Raw genomic sequence first — 27,860 nt, forward strand, 5'->3', positions numbered from 1 at the left:
GAGGAGGGGGAGGCAGGAAGGCGGGGAGGAGGGCTGGGGGGCGGGGGATCATAAAGAATAGAGGGAGAAGAAGACCAGGGATCGCGGTGCGGGGAAGGGGCTGCCTCCCTCCCTGCCTTTGCGCGGCGAAGGGGATCGAGCCGCCTCCATTGCGCGCGGCAAGCGGGCAGAGCCCCTCCCGGCGCCAGAAGGCTGGAGAGATCCTATGCGAGCGGCCAGGCGGCCTCTAAGAAAGACCTCGAGCCCGGCAAGGACTTTCTCATTGTTTGGATAGGCGCAGCTTCCCACCCCCCACTGCCCACCCCAGACAACCCCCGGGAATCCGCGGATCTGTTTGCTCCTGAGCCGCAGAAACCAGGTAAATGCATTGAAGAGGAGATCGGGGGATGGGCTGCAAAGGGACCCTGTGCGGGGGATCGAAAGAGACGACCCTTTCACCCGACAGTGATCTCTTTCTGGGTAACGGGTTAGATCCCTGCTGGAAAGGATGGGCGGGGGGGGGGGGCGTAGGACGGAGAGCCCAAACTGCTGCTTTTATTGACACATGACCTTGTTTAAACTCCCACAAGGGACAGGTTCGGATACCTGGTTGCCCAACAGTGAAGGAGGATCATAAAGAATAGAGGTAGCCCTGGGGTCCCTGTGGTCTCTAAAACTTTCTCCAGATGCCTTTGAGGTTTGCGAAGAGAGGATTGCCCTCCGGGCCAATTCTTTGCCTTGCGAAGGTCCTTTGTGCAGAGGTTTCCAGCCTGCTTGAATCCACATAGGCTTCTCAGACCTTTCTCCAGAAAAAAACGCAATCTGCATTTTTTTTCTCCCGTCTACACGTTATGATTCACAGCATTCCCGCAGATCTGGCATATAAGTGAAATAATTCTGGACTTCAGTATATCTTTTAAAAAAGAGAACGGAAATGGCTACAGCCCCACTGGCTGAGTCACCCTGGTTGCGTGGCTTTCTTCTTGCGTGGCTTTGAGCAAGTGGCTTCTGTTTCTCCCACTCCGCAAAGGGGAAACTGTCAGGCTGTACGTCTCGGTTTTTGTTGAGCGCAAGGAAATCTCTTTGCCGTCCATGACTGGACATCCGCCTTGTGGCGGAGCATTTTGTGTGTGAGAGAGGGGCCAGGAACTCTGTTCCCCAACTCATCCAAACACCAGATGAGGGTAGTCTGACAGGGCCTCATCCGTGGGGGATGGATCAATGATTGTCACGGAAGACCCCGCACTGTTATGTACCTCCCTCCAGATACACTCAGGTGGGTCATAGTGTTGGTCCGCAAGAGAAAAGCTAGATCCAACTCCAGGAGCACCGTAGAAATCTACAAGGTTTGGAGAGTAGAAAGTTTAAGAGTCAAAACTCCCTTTGTCAGATCTGATGCAGGAGCTTGGACTTACATCCAGGAAATCTTGCTCTTAAAGTGCTACTGAACTGAGACTAGCTTTTCCCAGACACTGTCTCCTATAGTTCCTCTTCAGGATTAAATCCAGTGGCTGACAGCGTATAGAAGACACTGTCTGGACACAGTATGATCTACTGAGGGATAAATCTCCTGCTTTTGCAACCTGCGTAGGAGTTGTAAACACAAGAGGGTGCCAAATTCCTGGAGGACCACAATTCTGGCTTGGTGGGCAGATCTGATTTATCTCAGTGTATAGACACAACTGACTCTCTGCAAAGGCTTTCAATTGCATCAGATTCTTTCCCTCCAGGCCATGCACATCTTAGGCCAACCACCACCAGTCTGCTTCCAGGTCTAACCTTCTCAGCTAGCGTTTGTCTGATCCTGCATCTTGACAGCATTTTCCACCACCCCCTGAAGGTCTAATGCAGGGGTAGTCAAACTGCGGCCCTCCAGATGTCCATGGACTACAATTCTTAGGAGCCCCTGCCAGCGAATGCTGGCAGGGGCTCCTGGGAATTGTAGTCCATGGACATCTGGAGGGCCGCAGTTTGACTACCCCTTGGGCAATATCCACACTCCTGTGTAATCCCGAGACAGATTGACATGAAAAGGGGATTAATGCTTTATGCCAGAAATACAAACCTTGAGCAGCAGGTGCTGAGTATGGTGTTGGTAGATGTTCTTCTTGTTTCAGGACCCGTCTTCATCTGCAAGGAACTGGGTTGGTGCCAGACCATGGAGGATGAGTGGCTGGTGGTCGATCCGAACCAGAAGCCTATCTACAGGGAAACCCACCAACAGCCTTGTGAAAGCCTGGTGGCACTCAGTAAGTATCTCGGTCATGGAATATAAGCTCTCAGACCTCAGACTGGGGCATTCTAGCAGCTTTCAGACGAAATACGTGTCTTGCATCTGTTGGGCTCTTTTTCGAGGTGTGCCTGTGGGGTCTGTCAGAAGCAACCACTGCAACAGGCAGCTGGAGGCTTGTGGACACACAGAGGTGTTTATTCGCTGTGACCCCTGGCAGCATAGAGACAAATATCTCCACCACCTCTTCCAAGAATCCGTGCACTAAAAAGGGGTTTTATCTCAGTGTGGTAGAGAAGCTCCTTTCAGGGCTGGGCACACTGCATCATAGAATCATAGAGTTGGAAGGGGCCATACAGGCCATCTAGTCCAACCCCCTGCTCTACGCAGGATCAGCCTTAAGCATCCTAAACCATCTGTCAGTTTGCATGGCCAAAACTGAGAGTAACAATGGCAGACTAAAGTCTGCTTTCATGGAGAATTCGATGAGGCGCAAATACTGTGCCCTAGCTGCAGCCCTCGCTGACAGTTTTGTCTTCAGTAATGACTACATTACACAAGAGGGATCATTACTGTAGCATTTCACTAGAAAGTGAACCTAACTCCCCAAGGGTCTTTCTGAGGCTCCCTCCTAAGAGTAGTAACACTGAGCTTTTGGGGCATCTATCCATTAAGCAAGACTGTTTCCCCCTCCCCTCCAAGTTCTCTAATGGAGAAAGTCAAAGATCCATTCCACGGACAGTTAGGATCCTCACAGCGAATGGTAAACCAGAATTTTACCTTGCCATCTCTCGGGCAGAGTGGAATTCTCACAGGGATCAGATCCTGCTTGGGGATATTTTTTTGAATTTTATTTCTTTATCATTCAGTTTGTATCCCGCCACTCCCACACAGTGGCTCGTAGCAGGTAACAGTCATCATAGCCATCAGAATAAAATCCCACAAAATTAAAAAATCCTGTTTATCCCCATCCCAATGCAGCAGTATAAACTTCCTCATTCAATTGAGAGCCAGCTTGGTGTGGTGTTTAAAAGCTGTGGCTTGTAAACTGGAGAGTTGGCTTTGATTCACTGCTCCTCCACATGCAGCCAGCTGCGTGACCTTGGGTTAATCACAGTCGTGTTAAAACTCTTCTCACAGAGCAGTTCTGTCAGAGTTCTCTCAGCCTCACCTATCTCACAGCATGCCTGTTGTGGGGAGAGGAAGGGAAGACGATTGTGAGCCACTTTAAGACTCCTTTGGGTAGTGAAAAGCAGAGAATAAAACCAATTCTTCTTCATTGTGAATTTTTTGGAATCACTTCCTGCCATTCTTCAGAGCTCTCCTTGGTACTGCACCAGCTTAGTACCACTGTTTCCTCCTCTCAAAAGTTAATGTGTATCATGGCTGACTGGTTCCATCTTGCTGGTATTGTTAATTGGGCCTTGCACCTACAGGTCTCTTGTCATCCTCAAGGCCAAGTGTGGAAGGGCTTAATTGACTCCAGGTGAGCTGAGCCACAGAACGGGCAGGGGAGAATCAGGGTTGATGATGTAATTTTCCAGAGGGTTCTAGCTGAATGTGTTCTGATTGGTTCATTATCATTGCCTGACCCAGCTAGGCCAAAACTATAGCTCACCTGCAAATTTGGAGGCAAGAGCTAGCTTGAATTCTGAAGGATTAAAGGCCTGTTCTTATGATCCTCTGTCAGCAATGTAATGAATGCTTGACCTGAGACCTGAAATTTCATAACTGTAAGATTATGCCTTCTAATGCAGTTCTTCATTGTGTTAGATAATCAAGCTGGTATTTCTTGTTTTCAGAGCTGATTGGTTTTAGAGACCCATGTTGCTTATTATGAACTGATATTCTAAAATTCTTTCCAAGAAACTTTACATATATATTTTTACAATGATCTGTTTCTTGTGCCCTGGGCACCCACGAGGTTCAGATTTGGACTCTTTGACACCTTATAATTTGCAATTTAAAACTGATTTCCTCTCATAACTTTCAATGCTTAACAGGGAGGGTTTTTGCCAGAGATGCCATGATATATAGGGACTCCTTGTTGGCATATGAGACATTCTCACTTGTTCTGCATCCCATAGGAATTAATGTATTTATCTTATTTATTATATTCATATTTATTTAGCTCAAATCTGGCCATTGCAGTTGTCAGAGGGGTTAGGGAGAACATACCTGAGAGCTAGTGTGCAGTAGTGGTGAGGATGTCAGACTAGAATCTGGAAGATCTAGGTTCATCTCCCCATTCTCCTGTGAAAGCTCACCTGGGTGATCTAAGACCCATCCTTTGCTCTTGCCCAGCCTACCTCATGGAATCGTTGTGATGATAAAACAGATGGAGAGGAGAGCAATGGATGCCACCCTGAGCTTCTTGGGGGAACAGGGGGGATAAAACATACTATAGAAAAAAACCTACGCTGCTTAATTCTTTGGAAATTGGCCTTCAGTAGGGCATTTTTAATCAAAACGCAGAAGTGAAAGGGAACTGAAATTGGTATCCTAATGGCTGGCCTAAGCAGTGCTATTTCCACAACCAATATTCAAGAAAATTTTCATTCTGATCTCCATGGACTTGGAGATGCTTGCATAGACATTTGGAGGTAGCCAGTGCCTTATGTAAGCCATAGATTGTATGCAGGGGCAGCCACTTACTTGAGCGTATTTAACGTATAAAGACATACTTGGTTTGCTTACATTGATTATTGTACCCATGACAAGTTGGCAACTCAGTAGATGAACAGGCATCATTGCACTGGAGGCCAGGTGGTTGTGAAAGATATATCCCTGAGCTTAGTTATAAGGTGGCCCAATTACACATGTAAATCCTCACTTGATAATTGTCTTCATTAAGTGATAAGGGTAGGGCTGTGGCTCAGTGGTAGAGCAGCTGCTTCATACACAGAAGGTTCTGGGTTCAATCCTGGGAAGCTCCAGCAAAAAGGGACAGATAATACTCCAGAAATCTGATCCCAGTTAAAAGTAGACTTGATGGGCCAAGGGGGCCTGGCTGAGCAGAAGGCAACTTCTTGAGTTGATTTGAATCATAGAATCATAGTGTTGGAAGGGACCTCTTGGGTCATCTAGTCCAACCCCCTGCACTATGAAGGACACTCCCAACCCTCTCGCTCATCCACTCTAACCTGCCACCCCCTTGAACTTTCACAGAATCAGCCTCTCCGTCAGATGGCTATACAGCCTCTGTTTAAACATTTCCAAAGATGGAGAACCCACCACTCTGTCAGGAAGTTCTTCCGAATATTTAGACGGAATTTCTTGTGAATTAATTTCATCCCATTGGTTCTGGTCCATCCCTCCGGTGTTCTGCGAGTTTTAAGAGTTTTTGTTCTTAGGACCTGGCAACTTGGAACCAAAGGTCACAGTCAACTTGGCATATAAGTACTGGATCCAGTTGGCCGAGGCAGGACTAAAAAAGGCAAAAGGAGTATGCAGTCCAGGGAAATTAAAATGGAATTGTATATCTGCACATATTTGAGCAAGTACTTCACAGTAGGGAGTTGTAAGTTTGGTCGGTCAAGGAAGCATGGCTAGAACGGGACCCTTCAAAAAGTCTTTGAGATTTCCTGGTGTGTTTTTTCTCCTCCCAAGCAGGATCTTCAAGTTCTGAATCCAATGAGATTTTCCTTGTGGAAGATGAAGAAGAGCCTTGTATCCCAGAGCCTGGAAGACGGGAAAACCCAAGAAGAGCCAATTTAGGTGAGGAGTCCATTTCAGTTTTTTTAGGACAAGAGTGCTAGTAAAATATAGAAGCTAGAGCAGGGGTAGTCAAACTGCGGCCCTCCAGATGTCCATGGACTACAATTCCCAGGAGCCCCCTGCCAGCATTTGCTGGCAGGGGGCTCCTGGGAATTGTAGTCCATGGACATCTGGAGGGCCGCAGTTTGACTACCCCTGGGCTAGAGCATCAGGCTAGGAAGCCCTGACTTCAGATTTCCACTCAATCATACAAATCCTTGAGTGACTGTTGATAGGCAGGTGGCTGTCCGGGCCCCTGAGAGATAAAACAGGCACTCAGCTATTTCCCACCTGAGCCAATGGGCGTGGCTGTTCCAACATTCCATCTTCAGGGTTCAAATACAGATGCTGGAAGTTTAGGACTGCCTGAGGGATTATTTAGACCAAAGAAGGAGAATTGTCTCAGCAAAGGAGCTAACAATTTTGTGTGTAGCTCAGCTTGGTAGCATGGCAGACTGGTTAAACTCTAGAGGATAGAGTCGCAAAGCTTGTCTCTGGTAATGAGCACAGCCAATAATTAAAAGCTTTAAAAAGCATTCACCATATTATATACAGGTTATGGGCTGAATGCTTTTTAAATACGCCTTCATTTTTGTTTTATGAAGCCTCCTGCTTCGGTGATCTTTGTCCCCTTCTCGCTCAATAAAAAAAACTTAGCTCACGGCAGAGATTCAAAGCCTTCACCTGTGGTATGCCAAGAACATCTTGAAACTGAAGGGAAGGCTTTTATCTCAACACCAAGCGGGTTCCCCAGAGAGGGAGAGGGTTCTCTCCGTTTCAGCTTCTTGTGAGAAAAGAGTGGAGGAATGAACCATGTGCATTGTCCTGAACTCCTCAGAGAAATAGCAGAGTAAAAAATGTGGTGCATCCACAAAACCGTTGGTTCATTTTCATTATGCAGCCCAACAAGCTCACCGCAGCATGAAATATTTGCCCTCTCCCCACATTTATCAGATCTGTGTCTATCATGAGCATGTGTGTGTGTATTTACCCCAGGGAATTACAGATTGTGGCATCTGGCATAGAAATGGGTGTCGTGAGAATTTTGACTTCAGTAGTTCTGGATGGAACCATGAGATCTAGAAGCAGAAGTCTCAGATTAGGGAACATCTGGGTCACATCTGCTTTTATCGGGTGTTGGTAGCAGGGGGATTAGTTGAGGGTGAGGTGGGAGGAGGGCAATTCTTGCTGTTTTAATATATTCTGTCTGTTCATTTTAAATTTGTCTCCAGAACTATGATCCTGGCCACCGCGAGCCGGCTGTGCCAGGAGCAGTGGCCTATAAAATAAATAAATAAACCAGGTTGAAATGCTTCCGGAAACAAATCCCTTTGCTGCTGACTCTTTCTGTACAGAGCTGAGCACTCGTAGTGAGTTGTCTTGTCTGTGCCTTCCAGCAGGTGAGGGACTGGGCAGCGAGGAAGAAGAAGAGAGCGAGGAGGAAGAAGTCCAGCAGCGCGACGGTCCCAAGGTGGTGCAGCTGGACGCCAGCATGGTTTCCGGGGAATGCAAGAGCCTCCGCTGGAGGGTGGTGCAGCAGGTGGGCGGAGGCGGCAAGGTACTGGCGAGAGAGGGCCCGCCCATCATGGTGCTGCAGAAGGGCTACCAGTGCGAGGACTGCGGGAAAGTGTTCAGCTGCAGCTCGCACTACAGCAAGCACCGGCGCACGCACACCGGGGAGCGCCCCTTCCGATGCGGAGAGTGCGGCAAGAGCTTCAATGTCAGCTCCAACCTCTACAGGCATCAGCGGGCCCACGCCAACGCCAACGCGGCGCCGGTCGCTCCCGTGGCCTCCCTGATGCCCTCCCGCGGCTTGCCTTACCAGTGCGCCGACTGCGGCCAGTGCTTCCGCCGCAACACGGAGCTGGTGACGCACCAGCGGCTGCACACGGGCCGCCTGCCCTTCCAGTGCAGCGACTGCGGCAAGAGCTTCTCGTGGAGCTCCCACTTTGCCCGGCACCTGCGGATCCACACCGGGGAGAAGCCCTACCCCTGCAACGAGTGCGGCAAGCGCTTCAGCCGCAGCTCCCACCTCTACCGGCACCAGCGCACCCACGGCACCAACGCCGCCGCCAACGTCACCCGCGCCTACATCTGCACTTACTGCGGCCGCAGCTTCAGCACCACGCTGCACTTCGACCAGCACCAGCGGACCCACCGCGGCCGCAAGCCCTACAAGTGCACCCTGTGCGGCAAGGCCTTTGCCGACGGCTTGGCCTTGGTGAAACACCAGCGCTTGCACTTAATGGGCGGGGACCAGCACCACCAGTGCCCCGAGTGCGGGCAAAGCTTCGGAGGGCGGTCGCAGCTGGCTCGCCACCGCCGGCTCCACGGCACCACCGACAAGCCCTACGGGTGCGGAGAGTGCGGGCAAAGCTTCGGTGCTCGGACCCAGCTCACCCAGCACCGGCGCCTGCACGTCTCGGCCGACAAGCCCTATCACTGTGGGGAGTGCGGGCTGAGCTTCACCTGGAGCTCGCACTGGGAACGGCACCGGCGCATTCATACCGGGGAAAGGCCCTATTCTTGTGGGGACTGCGGCAAGCGCTTTGGGCGCACCTCCCACCTCTACCGGCACCAGCGCACCCACGCCGGGGGCCAGCCCCACGTCTGTCCGGACTGCGGCAAGAGCTTCAACAGCACCTTGCACTTCCAGCGCCACCAGCACACCCACCACCTTGACTCGGAGAGCGCTCAGCTCTCTGCCCACCCTCGTGGGGACTACGCCAAGCCACGTGCTGACGCGGCGGCCCTGCTTAAGCGCCAGTGCGTGCACACAGACGACAGGCCGCACCCGTGCCCTCAATGCGGACGCCGTTTCCGTGGCGCCGCGTACCTCTACAGGCACCTCCGGAGCCACGCGCACCATGTGGGAGAGACTATGCTCCTGCCCGCTTCTGCAAAGTGTGAGGGAATTGTACCGTGCTAAGGAGTCAGGAAGGGTCTGTGCAGTCCTAAAGAGCATTAGGCCCCCTGTGGGGAACCCCGTCCCTAGCTGGCAGACATTCAGAGCTCCTGTCAAGAAGAGCTCCCCAGGGATTCAAGACCAGTCCAAAGCCCTTCAGGCGGCTGCTCCTGTCCAAATATGTGCTCTGGCCCAATGTTTTGTTAACATTTCTGAGTTGTAAGGGAGGTAAAATGACATCCTGTAGGACCATTTTAGGTTGGCAGGGGTCACGGAGCTTCTTAGTAAGTCCGTTTTCCCTCACGGCAAGTCCCATGAAAGATGAAAACGTTCTCATTTTGTTTACTCATTTTGTCCCCCTTTGTGGCACCTGTCTTTGGGGACCAAGGTGGCCACTGAACCTGCTCAGTTTCAGAAGGTAGGCCGCATCCCCTGAGGGGCCTCTGTCTGATTACAAGTCTTGGATTCTGAGTAGCCCACGGGCCTTGTAGGAAGGGCTTGGGATAATGTTATATACCCATCTGAATACTAAGCCCCAGAAACAGTCACATAGTGAAGAAAGAGTGGGAGACAAAAATCAGGTCCATTTCAATCTGTCAATAGCCACAGTGTTGTGAAGGTGCTCAGGGGTCCCCTATACTCCCTAGCCCCTTGGCCGAGCAAGAGTTCCCAGTGCTCCTTGGGAAAGCCACACCGTTAAACCAGTCTGCATTTATGGTAGCACTACACTACCATTTTGACTGTGAGATGATATATAATGCCCCCTCAAAATCCTTGCAAGTAGAAAGCCAGCATAGCAAGCAAAGGGCCGGGTTCAACCCCCCCCCCCTCGTTCTGCTTGCTCTTGGCCTGCAAGTTGGGTTCTAACTCGAGAACATTCACTTGGGGCAGGAGTAGTCAAACTGCGGCCCGCCAGATGTCCATGGACTACAATTCCCAGGAGCCCCTGCCAGCATTTGCTGGCAGGGGCTCCTGGGAATTGTAGTCCATGGACATCTGGAGGGCCGCAGTTTGACTACACTTGGCTTAGGGTATCTACTACTTCTAGTCAGGAGCGGTACATTCCGTTCACAACTCCTTTCCCGCTCATTTTGCTCCAGCATCATCAGTCTGGAGTAATTTCAGGGAAGCCTACATTCTGTCAGTTGAGCTTGTTTGTTTTGCAGGCAGCCCTCCCTTCAAGCACACAAAAACATTATTTCAGCCAGCAGATTTGGGACCAGTTTAGACAAGCAGCAGAATCAAGCGGTCAGGACCATGCCCGACTGCACCGGTTCAAGCCACAGGTGGGAGGCTGCCTGTTTAAATATTCCCCTCCTCTTGACAATACTCCCAGCAAATGAAAAGGAAGCAAATCAGAGAGAAAGGACCATTCTTTCTGCCCTGCATGTTAATGTTCTGTGTGACTCCTGTGTTAAGGACATGAAATCTCCCCTCCCTTGCCTAGCAATCCAGGAAAACCTTGATTCGATGGATTGTGTGATTCACTTTGCAAGCCTCTAAGAAAGGCGGAACTACCAAACCAAAACTCAAACGTAGGAAATATTTGGGGCAAACGGAATCCATGTCTTGTACCGAGTCAGAGCATTGGCCTGTTCCGGGCGATGTTGTCTAATCTGATTCTCTCTAAAATCAGAGTCCAGTAGCACCTTTTAAATCCAACAAAGATTTATTCTCTCTGATTCTCTCTGCCATTGCTGCCTGGTGACCATCAGTTTGAGTTTGTAGGTTGAACGAGACCCCTTTAAGAGCAAGGCACACACACTGTGGCTGAGCAGGGGCTTTGGGACAGAGGGCATGTTTCTGGGTCAGAGTCTGCGAACGGGCTTTGGATTGGGTTGTGGGGAGGTGGGTAGATTAGACGGGTAGATTAAATAGCAGAGTAGAGCAGGGTGGTGTATTAGCGAGGGATCAATTGTGATGCGGAGCAGGGAGTGAACGGAGAGAGGTATTTGGGGATCTTTTCTTGTGACCCCACTACCAATCCTATCCATATGCACTGACAGCCTACTGGATCAGGTTCCCTACCCTACTGTTACGAAGAGGAAGTGGCTCTGTTGGAAATCCTATGGCAGGAATATCACCATCCTTCTGTGCCTCAAAGGTGGCAACCATGGTTCTCTGGGGCTGGGCCAGTTCTAAGAACAACGGGAGTGTCCAGCTACAAAAAAAGAAGGGATTTCTTTATGTGGGGTGACCCAAGAAGAAGACTGCTTTCACAGGATACCTTGGGCCTGCCTTATATTCAGGAGGGTGGTGTTTTCTGTTTTGTTTTTGGACTTTTGACATCTACACGACGATTTCACATTTTGTACGTTCGGGGCATCCCCATTTTGCCCTTCTCCCAACAGACCCCAGACCACCTCTGAACATTCCCGTACCTTGAGCTGGCTGAATTGCGCAGGCCCTGTTTGCTCTAGTGTGTTACCCAAAGTAACAAGTGGCTAGATGTTTCTTCATGGTAGAGAAGCTGCTGGAACGCGTAAGGCAATTCAACCCTAGGAGGCCATTGTGCGTGTCACACTTGAGTGTGTCAGTGTCCAAATCAAAGAAGGAAAAGCCCAGTGTCAAATGCCCAGCTGTGATTTCGCCAGTTCATCCTCTGCTCCCAAGGAGCAACCCTGCACATCTGTTTCCAAGAAGAGATCTGGTGATCACACACTCCTCGGTCCTCCTTTTTGGCTGTCATGCCAGGCTCTTGACAGCGTGCTTCTGTCGGAGCAAAGGATGGATGTAGCCCTCTGTATTTTCCTGGCAGCCGTAAGATGCACTCCTCAATCACTTCCAGGCCAACCAGCAATTGACTGGGCAGCATCTTTTCACAGCGCTTATCTCCCCACCTTCCCTGTTGGATAAAACGGCCAATGAGAGTGAAGGATAATGGTAGCAGTGGGTCAGAGTGCTGCTCCTTAGGAAGTGGTTTTACATCCTCTCCCGTGGGCCTAGATGTCCACCCTCTCTGGGTAGTGGTCCAGTGGTCCAGTCTTCTAAAAGATGTTGGGAATGAGAAAATAAGGAAAGAATGCAGAAATTGTGGATTGCCAGTTGCGGCCACGAACAGAAATTCAAGGACAAACTAGAGGTTACTGCTGGCATGAGATAGGTCAAGGCTTCCCCAGCCCTTTTTACAGATGATATATTGGAAAACTACCATTTTAAAGGGCTCCAGGACTTAATTTGGCTCAGGAGTGTGGTGATAAAGAGCTTCAGCCTTTCCTCCTGAACAGTTCTTTTTTTTTGGTGGGGGGGGGGGGCGGGGATTTGCCTCTCTGTAGAAGCTAAAGGAACACATTTGGTTTAGGAGTACCCTGACCCAACTCTTGTCAGATTTAATGTCTAGTTCGGCCCTCCATTGTTCCCTAAGACAGCAGTGTTTGTTTATTGGGAATTTGGTGGTCACTGGCCTGCAAGAATGCCATCTTACTGATCCAGCTGTGTCCGAAGCGAGCAGGATTTTGTGTGTGTTGTGAAGCAAATAGATTAGAGGAATTAAAAAAAGGAATTAAAAAGGGTTTGTGTTCACGGCTGCTTTTCTTGGTCTCTCAGGGAACTAACTTGTCTCTCAAAAGAAGCCTTTCTCAACTTTTTCACCATTAAGAAACCCCTGAAACTTCCTTCAGGCTTCGAAAAGCCCCAGAATTGGCGCAATGGTGCAGAATATGGTTGGGAACCATTGCTGTGTACACCCCTACCCGGTGCCCCGCCCCTTCCCACCCACTCCAGGCCCATCATTGGCCATTTTGGGGGTCAACATGACCATATATGGTCATCACTTGATAAATGTTTAACAATTTGAAAAAATTTATAAAAAAATTAATTAATTCCCACCATTTGTGAAACCCTTCCAGGCAGGGCTGTCAAGTAACCCAGGTTGAGAAAGCTTGACTGGCCAGGGTGGAAGTGTTTAAGAATAAAAGTGTCTGAGATCTAGATCTCCTATGAATCGAGTAAAATGAATTGAGATCTGCCTAGGTATTACTTTGTACCCAGTCCTTTATCCCACTGCACACTTGTGAAGGTGCTCACGGACAAGGCGGTAATTTATAATCAGTAGTATACTCCCTGGATTTTTAGACATGAAGACAGTCATTCCATCGAGGTACCATCCTACAAGTTCCCAATGCATTTACTTTATTTCTTGCCTACCTTTGATGTAGAGACTCAAGATCAAGATGGGTTACGATGTTATAAAAAAGACACACACACACCCTGGTACACTATGTACAATGACCAATGCAATAAAACTGTTACACAGTTAAAAGGTCAAGGTGCCCTGGGGGGGCAAAAACTTCTTCCCCAGCTGGCTGCCTTACCTCTCCGGTCCAGAGAGTTTTTCTTTTAAATCAGCAGCACAGAATACATTTTTGATAATAGGTCTGTTTTTCCATAGGTTTCCATCCATCAGTAGTGGCTTAGGTGAGTCTTGTAGATCAGTGGTTCTCAACCTGGGGGTCGGGACTCCTTTGGGGGTCAAATGACCCTTTCATAGATGGGTCCCATGGGAGGGAGTAGGGGCTGATTCTTCTCCCTTTTCTGACCTGAAATGCCCCCTCCTGTTTGCTCACCTGTGGTAGCTCTAAATTTACCTCCAACAGGGCAAATAACAGTTCCCTGTCCTGTTATGACCTTAAATTCAGCACATCGACAGCTTGTCAATCCTGCTGGACGGCAACTTTTTATCCAGCCCTCTTGCCTGTGCTTTTTAAAGGCAGTTTGATGGGCAAAACATTCCCCGCTTAGGGCACAAGAGCAGCCCAGACCTGGGCTTTTCCTGGTCAGCTGGCAATATATGTTCCCCCTAAACAATGACAGGTGGCAACCCAGTCTCTAGACCTCACTTACGCTGGCTCTGAATAAAGTTTGCAAATGAAACCCACATAATTGCCAGTCTGCAAACTGGAGACTTCTTGGTGTAACGGTTAGGAGCATGGACTTCTAATCTGGCGAGCCGAGTTTGATTCCCCGTTCCCCCACATGCAGCCAGCTGGGTGACCTCGGGCTCGCCACAGCTCTGATAGAGCTGTTCTGACTGAGCAGTTCTGTTGTAGCTCTCTCAGCCTTCCTTACCTCAGGAGGTGTCTGTTGTGGGGGGAGGAAAGGGAAGGCGAATGAAAGCTGCTGTGACACTCTTCTTCCTCAACCTACCAGGTAGGGTTGCCAGCTCTGGGTTGGGAAAAACCTGGAGATTCGGGGGCGGGAGCTTGCGGAGGGTGGAATTTAGGAGGGAGGGGCTCCAACGGGTGATAATGCCACCTTCCAAAGCGGCCACTTGCTCCATGCAAACGGACCTCCATCTCCTGAAGTGGTAATGCCAGGAGCTCTTCAGGCACCACCTGGCGACAGATTACCCTAATACAGGGGTAGTCAAACTGCGGCCCTCCAGATGTCCGTGAACTACAATTCCCAGGAGCCCCTGACAGCTAACGCTGTCAGGGGCTCATGGGAATTGTAGTCCACAGACATCTGGAGGGCCGCAGTTTGACTACCCCTGCTACCTGGACGCATGTTTTGGTCTCCTCTACTCGGGCCACATTTCCCTCTCCTGAACGCCGAACCTGGGGGAGAGGTCTCTACCCTCAAACGCCTGCCTGCTGCCTGGCTGGGCGATGGCTGCATGGGTGCAATGCCTGCGTCCCTGAGATGCGCCATGCACGGCGCGGGAGATTGCAGGGAGCCAGCAGAGGGCCCTGGCTGCGGCTGCTCGGCGAAGGGGGCCGCTGGATGGATGGATGGCTGCCTCCCCCCCCCCCCGCCCCTTCTTTCTGCCGGCTGCCTGTATCCGGGGTTGAGCTTCCTGGGTCAGGAGCTGCTGCTGAGCCCGGAGTGACCCGGGCGTCCCCCGCCCCCTACAGAGCCGCCGCTGATGCCCCCGAGGGGACGCCGCGCCGCACCAGGGCTCTCCCGCGCCCGCCCGCGGCGGGGGGCTGGATCCGGCTGGGAGCCCCCGCACTACCCCGGGGTAGGAGGCCACCCCGGGGTCTCAAGCCACGCGTCACCCTTGAGCCGCTGGACACCCCGGGGATTGGAGAGAGGAGGGTAAATAAAGGATTTGTGGGGGGGGGGACGCGCCATCCCCACGGAAGGGTCAGCCGAATGGAGGGACCCCGGCGGCCGCCTCGCCGCACCCGCCTGGGAGCAAGTCCCCTGGAGTCAGTGGGTCTCCCCTCCGAGCAAATGGGCTCAGGGTCCGGCGCCCCGTTGCACGAAAAGCCTTCTTCGGTCCCCACGGCGGCAGGGTTTATTCCAAAGTGGATCTGGCCATCTTTGGTGCGGCAGAGAGAAATCTGTGCCGTGGCTAGCAGTTTTTGTGTTGTCGCGCACGAAGGTGTGTGTACACAAAGATCTGGGTTGGTTCTTGCAAATAAATAGCGGAGGTGAGAAAGTTAGCAACTGGCGGGGGTAGTATTCTTTCCTTAGCTGGAACCACCTGCCTCTCCGCCCGCCCCCCACCTTTTCCTTTAATATTGTATCTGCCCTTGTCCAGTCTGTCCTTCCTTTCATTTTTTCTGTCCAGTCTGTCCTTCCTTCCTTTCATTTTTTCTGCCTGGAATTGGGAATGTATGCACATGCCTTTGCTGCTTATGCACTTGGCAGTGGTGTTTGTGTGCTTTTATAAGAAACATGACAAGGGTAGGTGTTCCCACTGGCCCACTGTTCCACTTTTACTACAGCCCTACATGGTTGGTTAGACTGAGATATTGGGTCCTAAATCTAATCCATAGCTGTTAAACTATACGTCCCTCTCTCCCCAATGGAAGATAAAGAAGAGGAGGTTTTTAGGGACCAAATAAGGATTCAAAGGGCATTCTCCCCTTCTCTGTTTTATCCTCACAACAACCCTGGCAGGTAGGTTAGTCTAAGTGTGTATGACTGGCCCCAAATCACCCAGCAGACTTCTGTGGCAGAAAAGGGGGATTCGAACTTGGGTCTTCCAGAGCCTGGACCTGTACTCAAACTACTACACCATCCAGAGTCGGTGACAAAATGTAGTTTTTCAGGGAGGGAACCCTTTTGAGGGAAAGGTCCCAGTTGCTTTGCCATGCTTTTATTGCACCTAGAGAGAAGATGCCCAGAGCTAGGAATCAGAGTCACACCCTCAAACGCCCTGCATAGGATTGTGCAGTCACTTGACAGGCTAGTTTTGTGGAAACTTCCTAATGTGGTGTTTTGAACCCCATGCTTTGGCATGTCACCCCACCAAGCCACCTTGGCCTCCCATGCAACACAGAAAGGGTTCCTCTAGGACTCCAGGAGATTAAACTCCTCTCTCTCCACAGTTCTGTCAGGCGGTGGGGAGTGGACAACGCTGGTCATTTCACAAGCCCTTCTGTACATCCCCTCAGAGTGTGACATCATGCAAGAGAACTATGAGAACGTGATCTCATTGGGTAAGAATGCATTTTCTTTTTTTACCATATATCACCATGTACTGGTCCCAGCTCAGGTTTAAGTTAGAGGGGCTTATGTCAGACAAATCCTTCTCTCTTGAATTTGTAACAGTCAGGATTTATCTTGTCCTGAATTCAGATTCTACCCCACCCCCATATTCTCCTAGAGCAATTGTTACCCAAGTCAGTCTTCGTGTCATGTTGTCATATGTCCACTAGAGGTGGAAAATGCAACTCAGAATCTGAGGATTGCCCTGTATAGTGTAGTCACCAGTCCCCATTTAACACAACAAAAGGGAAAAAATCAGAAGAGACATACTTAATGAAGAAGGAAACTTCAGTGTCCTATTCAGGATCAAAATCTGGCGGCAGAAAGTGCCATCAGCTTGCAGCTGACTGAAGGCAACCTGATGGGCAGAGGTGGAAGAACTGTGGCTCTCCAGATGTCTATGGATTACAATTACCATGAGCCCCTGTCAGCAGGAATTACATCTCACCCCCAGACTACAGAGATCAGTTTTCCTGGAGAAAATGAGAAATTTAGAGCCGCTTTGGGACTCTTAAGTGGGGTATAAAATATCTGGCTCTTCTTTTTTCCTTCAAGGAGTAGCAAACCCCTTGAGCCCAGCAGGGGCTCATGGTAATTGTAGTCCATGGATGTCACTATTTGGCTACCTGTGCTGTAGATCTTCAAGGCAAGAGATGATGGTTTGAATGAAGTGGCTTGCCATTGCTTGCCTGTGCATAGACACCTTGGTGCTCTCTTGTCCAAATACAAACGAGGCCTGACCCAGATTAGCTTCTGAAATCAGATGAGATCGGGCTAGCCTGGGCTCTTGTGGTCAAGACAGAGATTCAGAGCTCTGTGTAAAGCCATCTTAAACTGATGCCACTTTTCTTCCCCTAAGAATAAAATGGCCCTTTAGTCGCTCTGCACTTCCCAGGTTCTCATAGTGTTTTTCTAACTTGCACTCCATCCCACTTCCCCCATCCACAGCAGAGGAGATTGCAATCAGCTGGCCCAGGATAACCGCTTTCGCTGAGTCCCACAGAAGAAGAGGGCTGATGTCTGGTAAGTTAGCATGGGAAGGAGAGCTGCATCCCCCCAGTCCCGTCTGGCAGCGTCACTTGGTGCCCCACCTGCACCCTGTCCTGGAGAGAAATATTCTAGCCAGGCTTTCATAGCTTGGTTGCTTCAGGACTGGACTATTGCAATGCACGCCCTTGAAGACTTTTAGGAAATGTCATCTGGTCCATAAAGCTGTAGCCATGCTGGCAGGTATAATTAGCAGCACTCAGGTTATGTGCCTTAAAACAGGGCTAGTCCACCTGTGGTCCTCCAGATGTTCATGGACTACAATTCCCATGAGCCCCTGCTGGCAGGGGCTCATGGGAATTGTAGTCCATGAACATCTGGAGGACCACAGGTGGACTAGCCCTGCCTTAAAAGATCTGCAGTGACATCCAGTCTATTTCCAGGCATAGTTCACATCCCCAGTCTCTGTGGTGCCTCACCTAGGTTCAGCCTAAGAAAGGCCCTTCTTTGTGGTGGCACCTGCTGAATGTAATCTCTAAAACGTGCGGGATAAGATAAGTCCACTTTCTACTCCCCATTTCATTCATAAGTTGGCTAGGTCAGCCACTGCCAGCCCCAGAGATCAGATAATTTTGGTTACCAGACTGAAGTGGGTAGAGGGAGCAATTCTTCTTCAGTTCAGAAGTGTAATCTTAGTTGAAGAAGAACTTTGGGTTGTAAGACTTGCCTTGGCATTGAATGTGAGCATTATGACTTCCTAAGCTTATAACGTGAGCATGAGGGATGCAAACCTGGATGGTTGCTGATTTTTGCACATTGAGCTACTCTTAGAAGCACCATTTGGATGAATTTCCATTGCTTTCAGTATTTGAACTTCTGTGAGCTAAGGCAGCAGTCCCCAATCTTTTTATCACCGGGGACCAGTCAATGCTTGACAATTTTACTGAGGCCCGGGGGGGAGGTAGTCTTTTGCTGAGGGACGTTGCCGCTGCCTGAATCCCAGTGTCCCTGACTTCCTGCTGCCTGCTAGGGGGCACTGCCAGCAGCAGCTGCACAGTGCCACACTGAGAGGGAGCCCCAGCCATGGCAGCCGCTGGAGAGCCAGCGGCAGCATGGCAGGGCAGCCCCCAAGGCAGCAGCTGGGGAGGAGGACGAGGAGGAGCCGTGGCCCACTACCGACTGATCCACGGACTGGTACCGGTCCCCGGACCGGGGGTTGGGGACTACTGAGCTAAGGGACAGAAAGGGCTGGCTAGATGCTAGAACAGCGTTTCTCAACTTTTTTTTACTGCTGAGAAACCCCTGAAACATTCTTCAGGCTCTGAGAAACCTCAGAAGTGGCCGGATCGTGCAGAATACGGTTGGGAAACATAGTTGTGTACATACCCACCTGGGACTCCTCCCCTTCCTGGCCCATCATTGGCCATTTTGGGAGGGGAAGGATGCTCAATATGACCATTTATCACCTGATAAATGTTAACAATTTTTAAAAATATATAAAAAATAATTAACTCCCGCCTATTCAGGAAACCCAGGGCTGTCTAGAAACCCCAGGGTTTTATAAAACCCTAGTTTTTACAATATATTGATTATATTGAACCGCCATTTATTTAGTTATTGTTAATATTTTATAGAGTTTTAAAGGGCAATTAAGGGGTATTAGAGCCTCTTGTGGTGCAGAGTGTTAAGGCAGTAGACATGCAGTCTGAAAGACATGCAGCACATGAGGCTGGGAGTTCGATCCCAGCAGCCGGCTCAAGGTTGACTCAGCCTTCCATCCTTCCAAGGTCGGCAAAATGAGTACCCAGCTTGGGGGTAAATGGTAATGACTGGGGAAGGCACTGGCAAACCACCCCGTATTGAGTCTGCCATGAAAACGCTAGAGGGCGTCACCCCAAGGGTCAGACATGACTCGGTGCTTGCACAGGGGATACCTTTACCTTTACTTTTATTAACTGAAGATGTTTTATTCTTGTGATGTTGTGTTTATGACATGTTTGTGAACCGCCACGAGCCAGCTACACTGGGAGTGGCGGTATAGAAATGTAGTAAACAAACAAACAGTTGAGACATTCTGTGCTAGAATCACACTGCTCCACATTTGTCCAGATCAGATTTTATGTGCCCTACTGAGGTGCTCCCTTTCCTTTACCCGCTTCCGTTTTGGCCTTCTGTGGTGCAGACCCGGAGCCTGAACACAGCCCAGTGGAACCGGTCCCGGTGCAGGACTCCGTTGTGGCCGGGCCGAGCGAAGGTGGACTGAATGTGGATCTGCGGCGGCAGCTGGGCCTCATCCTACAGACTGCGGGCAGGAGCCAGGTGGAGAAGATGCTGCGGGAGCTGGTGAAGGAGCAGAGCCAAGATGGGAAGCGCAGACCGCGGAAGAAGGTCCTCAGGAGCCCCAAAAGTGAAGGTGGGCAGGTCTCATTGCGTGTGCCACAGGGGCAGTGCGTGAAATCATTGGAAATAAAGAGGATTGCCCAGCTGGGATGCCCAAGGGACTAGGCCATGCCTCTTGCATGCCTTCCATCTCTGTATCTGTTTAATAGGTAGCAGCAGCTCCCTTTGATCTATAGCATCATAGAATTGGAAGGGACCTCCAGGGATATCTAGTCTAGCCCCCTGCCGAATGCAGGAAATGGCCACAAAAGCCAGGCACCTACACAGTCCTTTTAGCCACCCATTTACAGTCTGCCTAAGTTCACAGAATTAGCATTTTTGTCAAAACAAAAAGCTTAAAAACTTCCAAAGAAGGAGAACCCGCCACCTCTCGTGGAAGTCTGTTCGACTGAGGAAGTGCTCTAACTATCAGGAACTTCTTCCGGATGTTTAGCTGAAAATTTTTTTGAATTAATTTCATCCCATTGGTTCTGGTCCGACCCTCCAGGGCAATGGAAAACAACTCTGCTCCATCCTCTATGTGACAGCCCTTCCAGTATCTGAAGATGGTTATCGTATCCCCTCTTAGTCATCTCCTCTCCAGGCTAAACTGACCAAGCTCCCCCAACCTTTCTTTCTTGGTCTCCAAACCCCTCAACATCTGTCGCCCTCCTCTGGACACGCTCCAGTTTGTCTACATCCCTCTTCAACTGTGGTGCCCAAAACTGAACACAGTGCTCCAAGTAAGGCTGGAGTAAAGCGGTGCCATTATCTTGCATGATCGGGACACTATACTCCTTTATGTACTGGTTGTTAAGAGTATTTTGACATTGGTGCAACTTGCTTACTGGGACCACCACTGCTTGTTTTACTTAAAAAAAAAATCATGTACGTTTTATTGGCCCTGACTGGGATGACCCAGGCTAGTTCAATCTCATCAGATCTTGGAAGCTAAGCAGGGTTGACCCTGGTCAGTCCTTGGGTGGGAGACCACCAGAGAAGTCCAGGGTGGTAGAGGCGGGCAGTGGCAAACCACCTCTGTTTTTCTCTGGCCTTGGGTCCCCTAAGCAGGCTGCAACTTGATGGCATTTCCTACAACATTGCAACGTATTACTTGTTGTCCAGGCAGAATGCTCCTAGCACTAAGTGGCTGTAAATTGGAGAGGAGACATTTCCCCAAACCAACCTTTTCAGTTCAACCTGAAAAATCATGTGGGGATTGCAGTCATTCTCCCTGTGACGAAGCTGGCAGACCCAAGTTTAGGTTATCAGTTTTCCTGGATACTCTCATTATGCATTTATATTAATAGCTGACCATCTGTACGGGCAGTACAAATTTTGAGTGCAGTGGCACCTTGAATACCATCAAGGTATGATCTTTCATGTGCACGCACACTTCCTTTGAACCTGACATTGTACTGGAGGAAGTGTGCGTGCACACAAAAGCCCATGCCTTGAATACAACTTTGCTGGCCTCAAAGGTGCCCCTGGACTCCAAATTTGTTCTGCTGCTTCAGACCAACACGGCAACCCACTTGAATCCCTCTCTCTGGGCCTTCAGCTCACAACTGGGCTTTGATTTTCATGCAGGCTAATCATCACAATATCCTAAAAATCTAACTGTAAAAAGCCACGGGGTGCATTTTAAGAGCCCCCACCAAGTGATCAAGCTTCCGAGTTATCCAGAATTCTTCATCAGTTAGCTGTTAATAAAAGGGAGGGGATTTTCAGGCCCTGTAAGGCCTCTTGTTTTACTTCCTCTGTAGAATGCCGGACAGACCTGAATAGATAAAGCCATGGTGAGTTGATCGGGTACCATATTCTTTTTTGGGAGGGAAAGAAGATTAAAATGACAGCCTCAGCAGAAAACGGAACCCCGGAGTTGATCAGATCTCTCTCTTGCATTCTCTTTCAGCTCCTTTTGTCACAGTGTTGCTGCTGGGAGGATAAAATGGGATGGGAGATCCGGGTACAACACCCTGACCTCCTTGGAAGAAAGGCAGGATAGAAATGTCCTAGATAGATAGGCAGAACAAAGTTGGCATCCGGTGGCACCTTTAAGAGCAACCAAGGTTTATACAAGGCATAAACTTTTGTGTGAAACAGAATTTCCTCAACCTTTACGTAAGTAATTGTATCTGAAGACTTGACTTGCACATGAAAGCTTATACCAACATATGGCTACCCACCTGAATAGAGATAGAAGGGTGTTATTTATATACCACTGACACTGTTCAAAGTGTTTTGCAACATATCATCATCTTAGCATAGCCCTGTAAGTTACGCCACCTTTATTAGCCCCATAGTGCTAACTAGTCAGTTTTATGCTAATCAACAATCTCCCCTGGCAGAGTGGGTTTTTTTTTCCATTGCTATGCTACAAAGGCTCATTTGGAATGAAAAAAAATGTTATGTATGTTTTAAAAATTGTATTCCTCTGTTGTTGTTTTTTTCATTCTGCAAAATCTGCTTGATTTGCATAAATATGCACATGAAACCCATGTGTTTTTTTTGCAAATAAGCGTGTAGAGCCTTGAAACTTCCCTTTCCTTCTAGCTTGTGCCATGTCTGGTCGCTCAGACGTCAATAAGTATCATTTCAAAAATGGGGGGGGGGGTTTTGCTTTGGACTCAAGGAAGCAAATTGAGATGCTCAGGAGGCAAAATTCTACCACTTTGGACAAGTGTGGAGCAATGTGATTCTAGCATCTAGCCAGCCCTGTCTGTCCCTTAGGCTCAGGGAGGTTCACATAGTGAACATTGTAGCAACTCGTTTACTGGGACCCCTCCTCTCCATCGTCCCTTCCCGTCCCTGCTTTGTACCTGCCCATGTCTGTCTCATTTCCATCCCGGGGCTTTTCCCATCCGTCTTTCCCTTCTCCTGGCAGTGCTCAGACTGTGCTCAATGAGAATTTATCCAAGTTATTTCCAACTTAGTCTGGGGAATAAAAGCTACTCCAAAAGGCTTGGGCCTGGCCTTTGGGCGGTGTCCACAGAGGGGAAAAATCTGCAAAGAGGAGTCACAACATCTCCTAGCACTGCTTCTCCGTGTCTTCTGGCCTGATTTCCGGAAGCGGGGTGACAAAATGACACGTGTTACAACTCTGATGCTCTGAAAAGACCCTCAACACTGGCCTGAGCGTATCCAGACTCACCTATCTCACCTGAGAAAGGAACAGATTGAGGGGACAGAGCAGCGTGTAGCAATTGTAGAAGGAACATATTCCTTGGTGCTGAGATGGTCATGCTGTCTTTCGTCTCCCCTTCTCAATTGCAGTCGCTGATGGGAACGAAGAGGAGCCCCAGGCAGAAGAAGATAGCTCAGAGAAGGTGGAGCCACCAGGTTCCCCATTGGGGACATCTGACGGGCCAGGTGAGGGTAACGTGGATGGCAGCCAGGCCCAGCTCAGCTCAGAGGGACGGCAGGTGCCAGCTTTCCATCAGAGGGAAGGGAAGGCCTCCAGAAAGCTACAGGACCAGTCTGCAGATTCAGCAGCAGCAGAAAGACCAGGGGTCTGTGTTGAGTGTGGGAAGAAGAACTCGGGCGCCGGTGGGCGAGGCCACAGCGTGCCGACCCCGGAGAGACCGCACCAGTGTGCCGAGTGCGGACGTTGCTTCCGGCAGCGCTCCATCCTGGCCAAGCACCAAAAGATCCACACGGGCGAGAAGCCCTACCCGTGCACGGCCTGCGGCAAGCGCTTCAACCGCAGCTCCAACCTGGCGCAACACCAGCGCGTGCACACGGGCGAGCGCCCCTTCCCCTGCGCCGCCTGCAGCAAGGCCTTCACCCAGAAATCGGACCTGGAGCGGCACCAGCGCGTGCACACGGGGGAGCGGCCGTACTCCTGCCCAGACTGCGGCAAGCGCTTCTCGGTCAGCTCCCACCTCGACCGGCACAGGCGCACGCACCAGCACAACCGCCGCGAGTTACCCCCTGCTGCTGCCGCAGCCCCGTCTGCCCACCGCTGCCCCGACTGCGGGAAGTGCTTTGGCCAACGCTCGGCTCTCTCCAAGCACCGGAAGACCCATTCCGGGGAGCGCCCTTACCCATGCGACGCCTGCGGCAAGCGTTTCAGCCGCAGCTCCAACTTGGCGCAGCACCAGCGCATCCACACCGGGGAGCGCCCGTTCCCCTGCACGGACTGCGGCAAACGGTTCATCCAGCGCTCCGACCTGGAGCGCCACCAGCGTGTGCACACGGGCGAGCGCCCCTACACGTGCGCTCAGTGCGGCCGCGGCTTCTCGGTGAGCTCTCATCTTGACCGGCACCAAAGAGTCCACCAAGCCCAGGCGGCCGCGGCGGCCGCACACCGCTGCCCCGAGCACGTCAAGGGCTTGCTGCTCAGCAGCGGGGGCAAGCAGCTCCTCAAGAACCAGCTCTACAGCAGCAAGGGGCGTCTCACGCGCAGCGGCCACTGCCTGGACTGCGGCAAGAGCCTGGGCAAGGCCCCGTCGCAGTCGCCGGCGCCCCCGGTGGAGAAGCCCTACAAGTGTGAGGACTGCGGGAAAGCTTTTGCCCAGCGCGCGGCCTTGGTCAAGCACCAGCGCATCCACACCGGGGAGAAGCCGTTCTCCTGCACGGACTGCGGCAAGGCCTTCATCCAGAAATCGGACTTGACCATCCACCGGCGCATGCACACAGGCGAGAAGCCCTACGCGTGCGGGGACTGCGGCAAGTGCTTCAGCGTCAGCTCCAACCTGCTGACCCACCAGCGCACCCACCTGGGCGAGAAGCCCTACGCGTGCGGGGACTGCGGCAAGGCCTTCATCCAGCGCTCGGAGCTCACCATCCACCAGCGCTCCCACACCGGGGAGAAGCCCTACAAGTGCGGTGTCTGCGGCAAAGGCTTCAGCCGCAGCTCCCACCTCAACCGCCACCAGCGCACCCACAGCAGTGTCAAGGCCCCTGCCGGACTGGACTTGGCCCCGGCCTCGCTGGTGGCCTCCGCTGGGTCCCCCAAGCCTGCCCCTCCTCTTCCCGCTTCAGCCTTCTCTGCTTCCTACCCCTCCCCCAGCCCTCTTCCCGCCCTGCCTTCCTTCCCTTCCTCTCCATCATCCCTCCCCATCCCGTCTCTGGACCTGCCCTGGTCTCTCCCCTTTCCGTCCCGGGGCTTTTCCCATCCGTCGTTCCCTTCTCCCGCTGTGGGCAGTGCTCAGACATCATCCCTAATAAACTAGGCCTTTCCCTTCCGAAAGGCCCTCTCCATTCCTGGCCCGCTGCCTCTCTCCAGCTTGGCCTTCTGATCCCATCTTCCCTAGCCAACAAACAAGGGCCACAAGTTGCCATGCACATGCACATAATCATGTGGTGAATGCCTCTCATTGGTGGCTGCTATGCCTGTTGAGCCTGGGAGATGCATGTTACACTGCTGGGATCCTTTGCCTCGATTGGGTTATTTGGACTGAATAAGGAGGGCTGTTTTATCTTCAGAATATTCAGATATCCCAGCCTCCCTCCAGTGTTTTGAAATGGTACAGCCTAGTGAAATCTGAACCTCCAAACTGTTCTGGGCATGAGTTTTGGCCTGTGATTGTGACCAGCGGCCTCTGCTACTCAGCCACCTCAGGCCTGCTCCTCTCAAGCCATCCTGTTCACAAGATCGCACAGGCGAGCTCGGCCATTAAACCCCAAGTTGATTGAAAAGGAGGCCAGGGATACATTTTTCTTTCCTTGACGGGGTATAAATGGGGCTTGGTGAATGTACTTCTGGATTTATCCAGATCAGGAGAGAGCTTACATCAGTGTAAGGGGTTTCTCTTCTCAGCATCCCTTTTTTGTGACCAAAAGGGGTAGGACCAAAATGTATGAAACAGAAACAAATCATATGGAAGTCAGGAATGGGGATTCTAACTTGACTGAGTCTTTACCAAGTTCAAAATGGAGGTGGTATTCACTCCAGAGTTATCTAGAGTCAAAGATGGAGAGCCAGCTTGGTGTAGTGGTTAAGAGTGGCGGCCTCTAATCTGGTCAGCTGTGTTGGATTCCCCACTCCTCCACATGCAGCCATGCTGGGCCACCTTGGGCCAGTCACATTCCTCATAAAGACGTTCGCATAGGGCAGTTCTGTCAGAGTTCTCTGAGCCACACCTACCTCGGAGGGTGTCTGTTGTGGGGAGAGGAAGGGAAGGCGATTGGAATCCGCTTTGAGACTCCTTTGGGTAGTGAAAAGCGGGGAATAAAAACCAACTCTTCTTCCTCATCTGTGAAGCACCTCCCAGCTTTAGGGCCATCATCTTCTGAGTCAGAAGATGTGTTGGGCATTTCTCTCCTGATAACTTGCCTCTCCTAGTCCACAGTATTCTCCCCCACCTTCCAGCTCCTCTTATTTAGCTTTTCTTTGGCTCTTGTCCAATTTGATGCATGCTTATCAGGAGTAAATTCTCAGTTCGTTCAGTGGGCCTTGCTTCCTTATATGTTTGCACAGGGCTGCAGCCCTTAGCCACTTTTCTCTCATTCCGCTGTTCTAGTTCCACAGGAGCATCCCCACCACTCCTTCTGTTTGGACATCTCTGTGTACAGATTTCAACTGGTTTCACAGCAAGTCCCATTCCCTTAAGAGGACTTCTGCTTCTTGTGCTGGGGGTAAGGAACAGGGAAGCATTCTCAGGGAACAGAATGGACTAGCCACGTCAGATTTCAGAATCAGGAATAACCTACCTCACCAACTTGCCAGGACAAAACAGAGGAGAGGAGAATCTTACCCATACAGTAGGTTTGAAAAGAACAAAACCCAAAACTCCCTGGAGTTTAAAAAAGGTATTGGTTTTCCTCCATAGAGGTAAAGGTATCCCCTGTGCAAGCACCGAGTCATGCCTTACCCTTGGGGTGACGCCCTCTAGCGTTTTCTTGGCAGACTCAATACAGGGTGGTTTGCCATTCCCTTCCCCAGTCATTACCATTTTACCCGCCAGCAAGCTGGGTACTCATTTTACCAACCTCGGAAGGATGGAAGGCTGAGTCAACCTTGAGCTAGCTGCTGGGCTCAAACTCCCAGCTTCATGGTCAGAGCTTCACACAGCATGTCAGCTGCCTTACCACCCTGTGCCACAAGAGGCTCTTTTTCCTCTATAGTAAAATACAAAAACAAAGAAGTCATAATAATTTTATTGAGACAAGTGAGCAAAAGCTATGTAATATCTTTTACTGAAACTGCCTTCCCTTTAGGTAGGAAACCAGCAGAACTGGCAGAAGACTAGGCCTTCCTGATAAATTACTTTTGCTACCTGTGGGAAATTTTAACATGGAGGGTCATTTAAAAGTGGCACCACTCTCCCCCCACCCCATGCAGTCGCTGATGAGGTCAAGGGGAATTAGGGATGTTCAACAAGGAACGCTCCTTTCTCTCCCTAAACTACAGTTCCCAGGATTCTTTGGGAGAAGCTGCGACACCTATGCCCTTATCTGTATTGCCAACTCCAGAATGGAATACTCTATTGTGGGGGTGGCCAAACCATGGCTATTCAGATGTCTATGGGCTACAGTTACCATGAACCGCTCCCCATATGACTACTTTGCAAGGGCTCATGGTAATTGTAGTCCATGGACATCTGGAGAGCTACAGTTTGGCTACCCCTGTTCTATTGCTTTTATGCTGTCTCACTTTGTGCCGCTGAGCAAGGCATGCCTCCTAACCGGCCTTGTGCAAAATGGCCAACATTTTCGGAAGAGAGATGTTAGACTAAAAAAGACAGGCTGATGGCGGGAGGTGTTGAGGCTGGAACCTAAAGCCCAGCTTCCGTGGGGGAGTGATGCAAGGAATATGTGCCTTTTCTCTAAACAGCCCTGACTGTAACTTTTGTCCTGAAGAGACCCCAGCCTTTGGTTTGAAGTTGTACGAGTTTGGGGCAAAATACGTGTACTTGTAGTGCGTCTTCGTTAGGAAAAGGCTCCCAAGTAGTCCAAGTTCAAAACATGGATGATTCATTGTTGCTATCACTATTTTGGATTTCAATGAAGCTAAGCTCTGACAAACTTCACACACATGCACATGACTGCCTTTTTAATTATTATTCTTATTGTTGGGAATTCTTTTGTATCAAGTGTAAAACTGGTCATTTTTTAAAATTATTATTAATTCTGATGGATTTTTCTTGTGGAATATCCAAACTGTGAACAAAATAAAATGAAGAGGAAAGCTTTTTTTTAAAATAATTGATTAAATGTTGACATTGGCAACAAGTTGGGAAA

General features: G+C 50.4%; 2 protein-coding genes across 5 annotated transcripts; both read left to right on the forward strand.

Moving 5' to 3' along the window:
• The first annotated feature begins 41 nt into the window (after positions 1 to 41).
• On the forward strand, positions 42 to 9,765 carry LOC143831619 (uncharacterized). 4 transcript variants are annotated; one of them, XM_077324758.1, is made up of 4 exons: positions 42 to 358; positions 2,097 to 2,228; positions 5,819 to 5,926; positions 7,363 to 9,765. In XM_077324758.1, the coding sequence occupies exons 2-4, from the start codon at positions 2,138 to 2,140 to the stop codon at positions 8,892 to 8,894; spliced, it is 1,731 nt and encodes a 576-aa protein (XP_077180873.1). In that variant the 5' UTR covers positions 42 to 358; positions 2,097 to 2,137; the 3' UTR covers positions 8,895 to 9,765. The 4 variants fall into 4 exon arrangements, with proteins under 4 accessions (XP_077180873.1, XP_077180875.1, XP_077180874.1 ...); XM_077324760.1 differs by having other exon boundaries at positions 7,366 to 9,765; XM_077324759.1 differs by having other exon boundaries at positions 5,822 to 5,926.
• Positions 9,766 to 14,497: 4,732 nt separating this feature from the next.
• Positions 14,498 to 27,824, forward strand: LOC143831617 (uncharacterized). The gene is made up of 5 exons (XM_077324755.1): positions 14,498 to 14,906; positions 16,148 to 16,258; positions 17,256 to 17,330; positions 19,477 to 19,707; positions 22,950 to 27,824. Exons 2-5 carry the CDS (start codon positions 16,225 to 16,227, stop codon positions 24,848 to 24,850), a joined length of 2,241 nt encoding a protein of 746 aa, XP_077180870.1. The 5' UTR covers positions 14,498 to 14,906; positions 16,148 to 16,224; the 3' UTR covers positions 24,851 to 27,824.
• Positions 27,825 to 27,860: the final 36 nt, after the last annotated feature.

Source organism: Paroedura picta, chromosome 3 (assembly GCF_049243985.1).
Source record: "Paroedura picta isolate Pp20150507F chromosome 3, Ppicta_v3.0, whole genome shotgun sequence".
NCBI lineage: Eukaryota > Metazoa > Chordata > Lepidosauria > Squamata > Gekkonidae > Paroedura > Paroedura picta.